The 11,156-nt window shown below is 47.2% G+C and overlaps 2 protein-coding genes across 2 annotated transcripts in view; both read left to right on the top strand.

Annotated features, from left to right (window-relative positions):
* DNAJA3 (DnaJ (Hsp40) homolog, subfamily A, member 3) overlaps positions 1-9,419 on the top strand; it is a gene marked incomplete at its 5' end in the record, with an annotated part of 10,042 nt that extends 623 nt beyond the window's left edge. Inside the window, 8 exons of the mRNA XM_010011951.1 lie at positions 418-624; positions 1,697-1,849; positions 2,838-2,985; positions 3,780-3,844; positions 4,694-4,822; positions 5,262-5,377; positions 5,995-6,092; positions 9,143-9,419. Coding sequence (XP_010010253.1) covers positions 418-624; positions 1,697-1,849; positions 2,838-2,985; positions 3,780-3,844; positions 4,694-4,822; positions 5,262-5,377; positions 5,995-6,092; positions 9,143-9,165 — 939 coding nt within the window. The remainder of the gene's footprint in view (positions 1-417; positions 625-1,696; positions 1,850-2,837; positions 2,986-3,779; positions 3,845-4,693; positions 4,823-5,261; positions 5,378-5,994; positions 6,093-9,142) is intronic.
* The window catches only part of NLRC3 (NLR family, CARD domain containing 3), a 19,285-nt gene continuing 17,429 nt past the window's right edge, over positions 9,301-11,156 (top strand). Inside the window, exon 1 of the mRNA XM_010011950.1 lies at positions 9,301-9,334. Within this exon, the coding sequence (XP_010010252.1) occupies positions 9,301-9,334 (34 nt within the window). The remainder of the gene's footprint in view (positions 9,335-11,156) is intronic.

Genomic DNA, 11,156 nt, shown 5'->3' with positions numbered 1-11,156 from the left:
CTGGCTGTTTGACACAGTAGTTCTTCACTGTTCTCCCCTAGCCCCGTCTCTCCTTGATCTTCAACTTGTTCTTATGCCAATTTTTGTCCTCTTGGATTTTCAGATCTACCCCAGCACTCACCAGCTTTCATCCAATACACTAATAATCAATTCTATAACATCAGTTATTTATTATAGATCAGCAAGACCGTGTCGTTCTGATGCTGAGCTGAGAGGCACCAGGGCAGAAGCAGCTGCTTGGTTATTCATGTGCTTTTGGGCTAGCCCTCTCATGACAAGGTCTGAGAGCGTGGAGGGCTTGTGGCAGTGAGGCTGGGAGCCTTGGATTCTCCCAAGAGATGCTGCTGTGCAGCTACAGACTGCTTGGCTACTGTGGATCTGCACAGTGTCCTGATGGCATCATTCTTTGCCTCCAAGGTGTTAAGTGATGAAGTGAAGCGGAAGCAGTACGATGCATACGGCACGGCCAGTTTTGACCCTGGGGCAACGGGCGCCAGCGCGGGGCGGCAGTACTGGAGCAGCGGTCCGTCCATCGATCCCGAGGAGCTCTTCAGGAAAATCTTTGGAGAGTTTTCAGGATCCCCTTTTGGCGATTTTCAGAGTGTCTTTGACCAGCCACAGGAGGTATCAAATGGGTTTATTTGCTGAGTAATGAAAAGGAGAAATTAAAACTTCAGAAGCTGGAGAGGGACAGATCTGTCATAGATGGCTCCCAGAGCAAGCTTAAACAAAGAATTTGCTTCTGGAAATGTCAGCATGCGAGCATCCCGTTGTTTGGGGAGGGAGTCACGTATTTTGATAAGCTGTGTAGGTACATTCTCCACACCTCTAGATAGAGTATTCTTTTCTGTACTTGAGCCACTTCATCTGGTGTTTCCTGACACCAGTTGGTGCTGCCGAACAATTCCACTGTTGCAGAGGCATCTTTTCTGCTGTACAGTGATTTACACATCTGCTTTGATCTGTAATCCTAAAAACCACAAAATTCCTTTTAACTATAAACCAAGCCTTCCAGCATTAGGTTTGGCTGCTTAATTGGCTTCATTTTGCAACTTAATTGGCTCAGCTTTGCAGTGGAGCCCACAATAAAACCAAACCTGTGTCTTCTTTGTACTGCAGCTTAGCACTCTTTTAGGTGTTGACAGTTGATGTGCTGCCTTCAGAAATGCTTGGGAATTGCTTCACTAAAAATGACCTTTTAATTCTGAACAGAATTTCCTATTCTGTGCAGTCATCTTTGCTGATGACTTCCCTTGGTGAGTAAAGAGTTTATTGAGGAAGATCAGATGCTGTCGTTGGGGTTGAAACCCTTCACCATCACCTGTTGCTGCATTTCCATGAAATAAAACCTTTAGAAATAGTAAGGGTTTTCCTGAGAGCAGAATAACACTTGACTTTTACTTTCTTTGGTATTTTTAAATTGCATTTCTGCTATACAATTGTTCATCAGACTGGTGTAACCATCATTCCTATAATATCTGCTACCATTCTGTGCCCTTTTCATTTCTGTGAGACAGATTATTGTTTCCTCAAACGAGGTGAACCCTCAAACGAGTTGTGTCCCCACCTGTTTCTTTCCCGTCTGTTACCTGGGTGTATTTTAAGCATGATTTTATATTTGGCCTAAACCAATTTCAATCTTCTTAAAACCCCATCACACACCAGTTGTAGATCAGTGTCTGTGTTTCCTGTACAGTATATCATGGAACTGACATTCACCCAAGCTGCAAAAGGTGTTAACAAGGAGATTGTGGTGAACATCAATGACTCCTGTGAGCGATGCCATGGGAAAGGACATGAGCCTGGTACCAAAGCACAGCACTGTCACTACTGCAATGGCACTGGCATGGTAAGTACTTAAGATATGAATTTTGCTGTGCTTTTCCTTCTGGGGGCAGGTCAGTCCCTTCCACAGTGAAAAAATCTCTCTACAGTCATCAGGTTATCTTGGGCAAAGCCGAATTAATATGGACTTGATGTTAATAGGCACTAGGAAGATCTTTGTATTGAAAAAGAGCTTTGCCCAGCTAACAGCACTAGCTGTTAAGGCTACAGCATCTGGTATCACACATCCAGCAAACCGCATTATAGAATGTAACAGTTCTGAAATTATTTAGACATTAAATGGGAAACTGAGGGGTGGGGGAGGGAGGAAGGCGATGATAGCCTCAGGGTGATTGTGAAATAGTAAGATTCGTGTTACTAACAGTAAGTAATGATCAGGCTTCAGGCTTTTAATTTCCACACACTGCCACTGGCAGTCGCTCTGTGACCAGAATACCTTTGTGCACAGAGCAACTGTAGTTGGTCAGAGTGGCTGCAAGCTCTTCCCACCGTTTCCTCCTGTGCTCCAGTCTGGTGGGTAGCTTTCACAGTGCAGTCTGTAGCTTAGTCTCCGTAACATTTTCCTGGTCACTGACAATAATTTATGCAAGTGGACTGTCCTTTGATTCCTCAGAATACAGATGCTTGTAGTTCCCTGTGAAATAGTGCTGGCAGGAGTACTGGTCCTTCTTGCACATTAAAGCTTAAAGATGTAAAGTGTTGTGTTTCCCTTCCCTTTGCCATGAGGCATTTGCGCATAGTAGTGATGGTTTTCAGTGGAGATCAGAAAATGACAGCAATTGGATCTCACGCAGCTTCTCACAAGCAGCATCCTCTTTGGGTCTGTGAGCTGTTTTTCTGCTCCACCCCTTGCTGAAGGATGTCAGTGTCTGTCAGGTTGCATGTGCGATTAGGAGGACTTGGATGTGCTGGGCCAGGCACTGGCAGCGTGTTGTGGAAGTGAAAAGTACCATCTGGGTACTAAATATTTGTACAATTGTTTTCTTCACCAGGAGACAATAAACACTGGCCCTTTTGTAATGCGATCTACGTGCCGACGGTGCGGCGGTCGCGGTTCCATCATAACCACGCCATGTGTAGTATGTCGAGGAACTGGACAAACCAAACAGAAGAAGACAGTGATGGTCCCTGTGCCAGCTGGTTAGTGCTGTGCTTGTACACTGCTCTTTGTTAACTACTAGTTATTTCCTTCCACTTGGTCAAGAGCAAGCCGCTTACCTCCGAAGCTTGGCTGGTCCCTGCTAGAGCAATGGGAGAAGTTTTGCTGCAGAGAAGTTACCTAAAGAACAAAGAAGGTTGATAACTTGGCAGCTGAAAGGGCTGGTAATGAGATGAACTTTCTGGCCATGGATATAAATGTTTGCTTTGCCCTTCCTGAGGCAAAGTTTTGGTTCTCGCATGGGTCCTTCTAGGCAGGCTTTGAAGAGCAAAACTCTCAAAAAGTTTCATTTCTTGGGGTTTTCATTTGTCCTTTGAGGCTTGGGGAGAGGGTGGGAATCTTGAAAGCCTTAGCTTGGCTCAGGAAGGTATGCTGATGGCCTTCCTCACCAGAGAGTGGGGCTGAAGACTTGGTTCTCTGAGACTGCCCTGAGTGAGCAGGGTATAATTTTCCTGCAGCTCATGGAGGCTGCCATGGTCCTTAATCTGTTGCATTTCCCTGAAGAATTCTGTAGAGGTTGAAATAAGGAACCTGTTTGGGATGTAGCAATTGTTGGGGTTAGAAACATGTGCTGACACCTCCTTCCTTGGGCCACAGCTCCTGGGCTCCTGTGGAGAGCGTTATTGTGCTGCTCTCTGGTAGATTGTGTACCTTGAGCTGGATGTGTGGGTGCTGGTGTCGTGGCTGCCTTTTGGGGATTCAAGAGCTGTAGGTACAGTTGTAACACATAGATTGTAACGTAAAGTAACATTCCCTCTTTTCTTCCTGATTGCAGGTGTTGAGGACGGGCAGACAGTTCGGTTGCCTGTGGGGAGGAAAGAGATCTTCATTACGTTCAGGGTACATACCATCAGCTGTTTTCATTATTAAGCTGGTTGCCTGTTAACTGTCTGAATGGGGCGTGGAGAAGGAAGAGTGAGTGATGCTTTGAAACAGCTGAAGTAACATGATCCACGTGAACTTCTGAGATAGCAGATCTGCATTGTAACCAGTGGTGTAAGGTTCACTCTGCTTGTGAAGAATTGTGCTGCTTGTTCCAGGACAAGGCCCTTACAGTAGCGGCATCAAAATGCAGAGTAGGTTCCTGATGCCTTGAGTCTTTGACTTGGCAGTGTGCAGGAGCTGTCCACTTGCAGGGCTGGGAGTGCTGAGGAGGGCTGAAGGAATGCCCATGAGAGGCATTTGCACGTGTTCTGTACCTGGGGCACCTCTTCTCCTGTAGTTGTCCTGTCATATGCATCTCTATCAAGGAGAAAATTTTTTTCAGCTCCTTTTTAGTGGTGGTGGAGGATTTAATTCTTTTCCAGCTTGTAAGGCCACTTCAGAGGTGCTTGCCTCCCTCTTGTCGTCTGGCTCTCCCCTGTTTAGGTAGTGGTTAAGGCAGTGTCTTCTCAATCTCCACAGAATCATACTGACACTAATAAATTAACAACAGGATTGGGGGAGGGAATTGCTGAGCTGGGAAGCAGGCATCCTCCTAAGCCTCTGGGTAGTCATGGCTATGTCAAGATCTGTGTGAGTCTAAAAGACTGAACAGTAACTTACACTTCTGAGCCGTGTAGTTTGTGGATGGTAGAGGGTCTGACTGCAGTGTTCTGGTATGTTTCCTTCAGAGAACCCTCAAAGCAGTATACCATGAGAACTTTGTGGTGGTGTGCTCACTTCTTTTTGGAACTGCCTGCCTTTTAGGTTCAGAAAAGTTCTGTGTTCAGAAGAAATGGAGCAGATGTCCATTCGGATCTCCTCATTTCAATAGCGCAGGCTGTCCTGGGAGGTACAGCCAGATGTCAAGGCTTGTATGAGACAATCAATATCACAGTAAGTACTGTTACGTGGAAGAGGTTGGGCATAAATCGGTGTGGGACAGCAGACACTCCTTTGTTGCAGAGGTGGCATGGATGTTCTAGGTCTGCCAGTGTCACATTACAGACTTGGTCAGGATTGAGCGTCAAGTAGTGTGTGACCTGCTTGCTCTCACCTCCTTTCTGTGGTAGGGACAGGAGAGGAAGAGCCGGGTGGATTGCTGGAGAAATCCCAGCCAAGGTCTACAGGCCATGCAAGGTTCTTTACTCATTCCTTTAAAAGCTTTTCCATCATTACTGACTTGGCTTCTCAATGTGTCCAGATGCGTGAATGTACCAGATCTGTCCTGCTTTGAAGCTTGCTGGAGCAGCAGTTTGTTTTTAATAGACATGTAATGCAATTATTATGAAATGGTTAAACTGGAGTAATAAATATGACATCTCTGTGTTCATAGATACCCCCTGGTATTCAGCCGGACCAGAGAATTCGAATGAGTGGGAAAGGCATTCCCAGGGTTAACAGTTATGGCTACGGAGATCACTACATTCACATAAAGATAAAAGTTCCTCAGTAAGTAGAGCTAATACAAGTTTCTGTGAAGTCTTGAACTCTTTTTTTGGGGTAGGAGGAACCAAACATTAAAAAAACCAAACCCAAAACATTGTCCAGAAAGATTTTGGCAAAATTCCATCCTGCTTTGTCAAGATCCTTAATTTTTCTGTGCTATGAATTCTAATGTGAGGTAAACTTCTTGGGTTTTTTTATAAGACCATTTGGCAACCCAGCTCTAAAAATCCTACACCCTGGAAATGCAGAAGTACACCCTTGGCTCCTGGGGTGGAGGAAGCAGTTCACCTTGTATTGCTGCACTTGGAGTTCATTTCCTGAGGCCTCCTCACCAGATTTGTGTTCTCTTGCAGCTCCACTTCTCAGCACTTGGAAATACTTTGATTTTTCACTGTAGTTTGATGAAATGCAGTGAGTCATGTCTCTCCTCTTCCACTCTTATTCTTTCTAGATCATTCATTTTAAGAGCTCTGTAGGGATTCTCGGTGTATGCCAGGTGTACTCCTCTTATACTTCCAGTAGCTGCCTCTCATGTGTGCTGCTGGAGAAGGTTAAAGAGAGCTTTAGATACATTTGGCCCTTAAGACAGTTGTAACCACTCCTCTGTGTTGGACCTGCAGGAGGCTGACGGATCGCCAGCGAGCCTTAATGATGAGCTACGCCGAGGATGAGGCAGATGTGGAGGGCACAGTGAATGGGGTCACAAACACAGCGTCAGGTGAGTGGTGGCAGTTGGTGCTTTTTCTTGAGGAGTTGGTGTGGGAGTGCAGAGTGCTTCTGGAGGGTTCCTGGGGAGGAAGGTGAGCCAGGGTAACCTTGAGACTGCATCAGCACAACCTGTCGAGGATGTTACTTTGGAAATGGTTTCAGTTTGATGTAACACAAAGCAAGGAGATTCCCTCTTCCCAGACAGCGTTACTCAGATACTTCCTGGACAAATCTGTAGCTGAAGAGAGCCACAGATTGAGATACTCCCGGGTCCTGATGAGTTGTGGAGTCTTACTGTGGTGATGAATGCCTTCCACTCCCTGCTTTGGCCCCTGGGCCAGAAGTAACTTGTCTTAGTAGCACAGGTAGGAAAAGAGAGCATGCTTCAGGCCAGTTTGTGTGACCTAATCCATTGTGCTTCTGACTGCAGCAGGGATGTTTCTCCTTGAAAGCCAAAGGGGAGCACTGCTGTCCAGGCTGCTCGAAGCCATGTTCAATGCACGTGGGGGACAGTAGGGTAGAAATGTTCATTGGTGCTGAACATTGGCTCCAGTCAGTTGACAGCGTCCAGCATGATGGAAGGGAGCAAAGTCATCTGGGAGCATTGTAAAGCTGCTTTGTTCTCAGATTAAAAGTTTTGGTTCAGCTGTTGTGTTTTGAACGTCAGGGGTGAGATACCTGGCATCTGTAGCAGCTAAAGATAAAACGTGGTAAAATAGTAAGGCAAGAGCTTTGTCTTTCAGTAGTGGAAAGTACTTTTTTTCTTTGCTCATATCGGAACAGTGAACTTTACAAAGTCCATTGGATTTCTTTCTGTGCTTCAAACCCAAAAGGGTATTTATGACTGTGTAAAGGCAAAGGCAAGAGCCTCTCAGGAGCTGCCGATTGATCCCAGGAACATGGGTCTTCTCTACTACATGTGGCAAAGCCTGAGGACTAAAGGCTGAAGTTCAGAACATTAGAAGGCAGTATCTGCTAAATACTTACTGATGTGATGTTTTATAGTGCTTTCCTAACAAGAAGTTAGGTCTTTTCCGCTGAGGGTAAGCATTAAAGGTCAGCCTGAGGGGGAAGGTGAGAGATCTCCAAGCATAACACTTTCATTCCAGCTTTCTAAAGGCATTTATGTGCCAAAGGATAAAAAAAAAAAGCTCTCCAGACTTGTTTTTTAAACAGCAAACCTGCCAATTTTTACCACAATTAAGCAGCAAGGTGGATTAAAAACACTGCCAGTAGTTTGTGGTACAGAGACAGGCTGTTGCTGAAAGCACGTTCTTCCTCTGGGCAGCAGAAATACCCCGAGTGGATGGATGGAGGCGTGTTCTGTCACTAGCCTTAATATTTCATAGCATTGCATCAGTTTGAGCTTTGCAGTCAACTGTGGGAGGGTGGGGAGGATTGGACTTTGTGTTCTCTGTGCACAAAGAAAGCTTGGGGAGGATTTAGGGGTCTTGTTGACAGTTTTGCCACAGAAAAAGCAGATTAGCCATGAGGTCTCCTTTGTTCTTGCTGTAGACACTTCTCAAGGGACAAATGACTTCTTGGGACCTGTTTATACAGGAAAATTATGCTCACTGCTGCCAGTAAGATTCCTTATCCAGACACTTGATCTGAAATACTTGTAGCCTTTTCCGTGCTAGCCTGAGTTCATTTCCTCCTTGTTTGTCAGAGCATTGCTTGTTATTACATGAAGCAGGTTCCCAGTATGGTTTTGCACTGCTTTGCTCTCAAGGGTCACAACATGACCATGAAACAGGAAGAGAGATTGTTCCAGGAACTGCCAATACAGTTTTTCTTCCCTGTAAAGTGATGGCTGGCTGTGGTCAAGTTAACAACCTGGTTTTAGTGGCAGAATCTTAATTCCACATGCTCGTTTCCAAAGCCTGTGGGGTCCCTGACTTCATAGGCAGCAGGAAGATTCCCTTGCCAGTTGGAAGGCTGGGGAGAGGGAAAGGCAACGGTGTTACCTGGGCTCACAGTCATCCTTTCCACTTCTGGGGTCCAGGCTTTCCAGCGCTCTTAAGTGTCTGTCTCTCACTGTAAGTGTCCTGCTGCAGCCGTTTACTCACGGACACAGGCGAAACCAGCTGCCTTGACTTGACCATTCCCTGTCTAAAATAACCCTCTTGCTTTGTCCGGGGTGCTGGCTGCTGGTGAGAGATTTATCTGACTGCAGCCCTTTGCTGTTTGTGTCCAGGTGGCAGGGCCACGGCTAGCGCTGACGCAGGCGGGGATAGGCCTGAGGCTGAGGAGAACAAGGAGGGATTCCTTTCCAAACTTAAGAAAATGTTTAGCTCCTGACACCCTATCTGAGGTAGGAGGCCTCTTGTGTTTCATTGTCATCTTACTGCCACCACCACTAAGCAGAACTTGCACTTCTTGGGAGGTAGAAGCAGCAAAAGCACAGCATTGCTTCTCACTTAGCCTCAGGCCTTCCAGCCACTTGTGTGAAGAGCCCTAGCTGTCCCCTGGGACCTGGAGCAAAAAGCCAGGGACTAAAGCATATCGTTGGTGCAGCAAAAATACTGGGTGCATCTTCAGGGAGGCTGCTGGCCTACCCTGCAGCTCTGCTTCCTCATCCACTCAGTAGCTGTACGCAGTTCAAAGCACCAAGGGTGCTCCTGTTACCTGGAATGGGCTGTTCTGTCACTGCAGAGCCCGAGCTTGCTGGCACGTGCATGGGTCCTGCAGAGCCTCTGGTGCTGGAATGCTCAGGCTGGACTCAACCCACCACAGGCTTACAGCACCAGGAAGGCATCAGTCTTTGTCACAAACCACATTCAAGCTCCCTCCACACAAATGAGTACAGTGTTACATCTCAGGGTGCCAGTTAGTTGGTGTTAGCCTGCTGTGAAGGAGCGCTGCAGGCTTGAAATCATCCTTGACAGACACCAGTGTCTTGGATTCCAGGGCTTGGCTTCCTGGCACTGCAGACATCAAATGTGTCTGCTGTGCATGGCTGACAGCGTGATGGGTCAGGCGGGAGGTGTGCTCACCACGTGGGCTGCAGGGACTGATGTGCTCAGGAAACACTGAACTTCTCTCTTGCTTCAACGACAGGGAAGCGTTCTACTGGAAGCTAAGATCCAGCAGCAAATCATCTTTGCAGTTGGGGCTGAATTCTTCTGGCAGTGGGCTCTGGAGAGCAAAGGTTGTCAGTGGCATAGTGAGAATCCCAGCTGGAGAGGCAACGCACCACTGAGGCACCAACAGCCATCATGATAGAAAACCCACCCACCATCCTAGGACATGGTAATGAAGGAAAATACCAGCTTTGCAGAAATGCAGTGCTCTCTCTGAGGTTGCTCCACAGTCCCCACTGCTGCTGGAAGCTTATCGGGTAAAAATTAAAATTGAAATATTATTTAGAATCCAAACCAGTGGAATGTGAAATAAAAATTGTGTCCTTCCTGCAGAGAGCAGAGCAGTTTGCTGTAGGGAGCCTGGGATGGCTGCTGCTCACTCAGGTGCCCTGCTGAATGCTCCATGTGTTTGGAGAGCTTAGTGCTACTTATCTTCTCCCAGGAGACTTGGTGGGTCGGTGAGGTTTAACCCTGTCTTCATGACAGCCCTCCTCCCTGTCTCGCACAGCCCTCGAAGCGGGATCTCCCTGGGGCTGGTTGGAGCTCTGCTGACCTGACTCCCTCAGCCGCCAGGGGGTTTCTTAGTCCTGCTGATTATTTGGACAAAGAGCAGGGACAGAATCTGCCCATTGCCTCAGGTTCCTTCCCTCAATAAGTACTACACAACTGCTGTCACTTCTGAAGGGGTGCGAGTTTATCACTGAGCCCTTTGCCAGTCTGGGACAAAGGCTTTTATTACATTAGCACAACCCCCATAACATAAATGATTGGTCAAAGAGTCGTCGTTCCTACATGTGTGAGAATGCAAGTGAAGTGGATTGCTCCTTCCAGGTGGTGGAGCTCGTGCAGTGAGTGTTTTCATGGTTGCTGTAGCTCGCTGTTGTTAGTTACACCGTGCAGGTACCACCAGCCCACATACTAATCGACCACTTAAACAAGGACATGTCATAGTCTTTCCCATCTTAATTTGCTGAAATAAAGCACGCGTTGCCTCCTGATTAAACTGTCTGTAAAGTGATTCTGTATCCATGTAAATAAGATTGACTTCATAAAGATATTTAACACCTGTTGTGCCTTGCTGCCTTGTCTACTCCTCCAACCTTGTCTGTCACCCCCTTCCCTCTGCCAGGAACAGGAAAGAAGGTCTCCTCTCGGACAGGAGTGGGTAGGGCTCAGTATCCTGAGCCCCTCTCGTGGTTGTTACTGACTGTAAGCACAAGCAAAGGCTGCCAGGGTCCAGACCTCTAATCAAGCAGTACCTTGAGGGGTGTGGTGGGCGGGGGGGGCTAAAAGAGCCTTTTAAGTGAGTCTTGAGTTGGAGAATGTTTTACTCAACTCATGGGGGCTCTAGGAACCTAAAGGCCAGTCCAGAGCTGGGAGCTGGCTGGTGGGAGGAGGTGGGCTCAGCTATGACATTACCTGGTGCAGGATGTCACTGCATTCCCCCTTCCAGGGCAGTGCTCTGCCTTGCCAGGGTTGGCTACACTGCCTGAGCCTGGTCTATGAAGAAACAAACCCCAGTGTTTGCCTCTTGGGAAAGAGGGTGATCCTGGGAAAAAAGCTGCCACCATAAACCTATCACGGTGAAAACACCCAGAGTCACTGAACAACTCCCTCCCAAAGGCAGTGTGCAGCAGCAGCACTTCTTACCTGCCTGCAGCTGCACAGCCTGTCCTCTTGTCCTGGGTGCACTGGTCTGAACGGTCTTGTGGTTTAAACACAGGCAGCAACTCAGCACCAGCAGCCACTTGCTCACCCCTACGTGCCCCTTCCCTGGGTGAGAGGGGTAGGAGAATCAGGAATGTAAAACCCGCGGGTTGAGATAAGGACAGTTTAATAACTAAAGTACAATATAATACAAGGAGAGACATAAAACTAAAGGGAAAAGAGAAAAATACCTCCCCAGGAGAAACTTGTACCCATGAACATGGGTAACTCCCCACAGAGTAACTTGCACCCATGAGAATTACATGACTGCAGGCAGTGACAGG

Source organism: Nestor notabilis, unplaced genomic scaffold, assembly GCF_000696875.1.
Source record: "Nestor notabilis isolate BGI_N333 unplaced genomic scaffold, ASM69687v1 scaffold3043, whole genome shotgun sequence".
Classification (NCBI taxonomy): domain Eukaryota; kingdom Metazoa; phylum Chordata; class Aves; order Psittaciformes; family Psittacidae; genus Nestor; species Nestor notabilis.
Note: the sequence above shows the minus strand (reverse complement) of the source record. Positions and strands in the feature narration are given on the sequence as shown.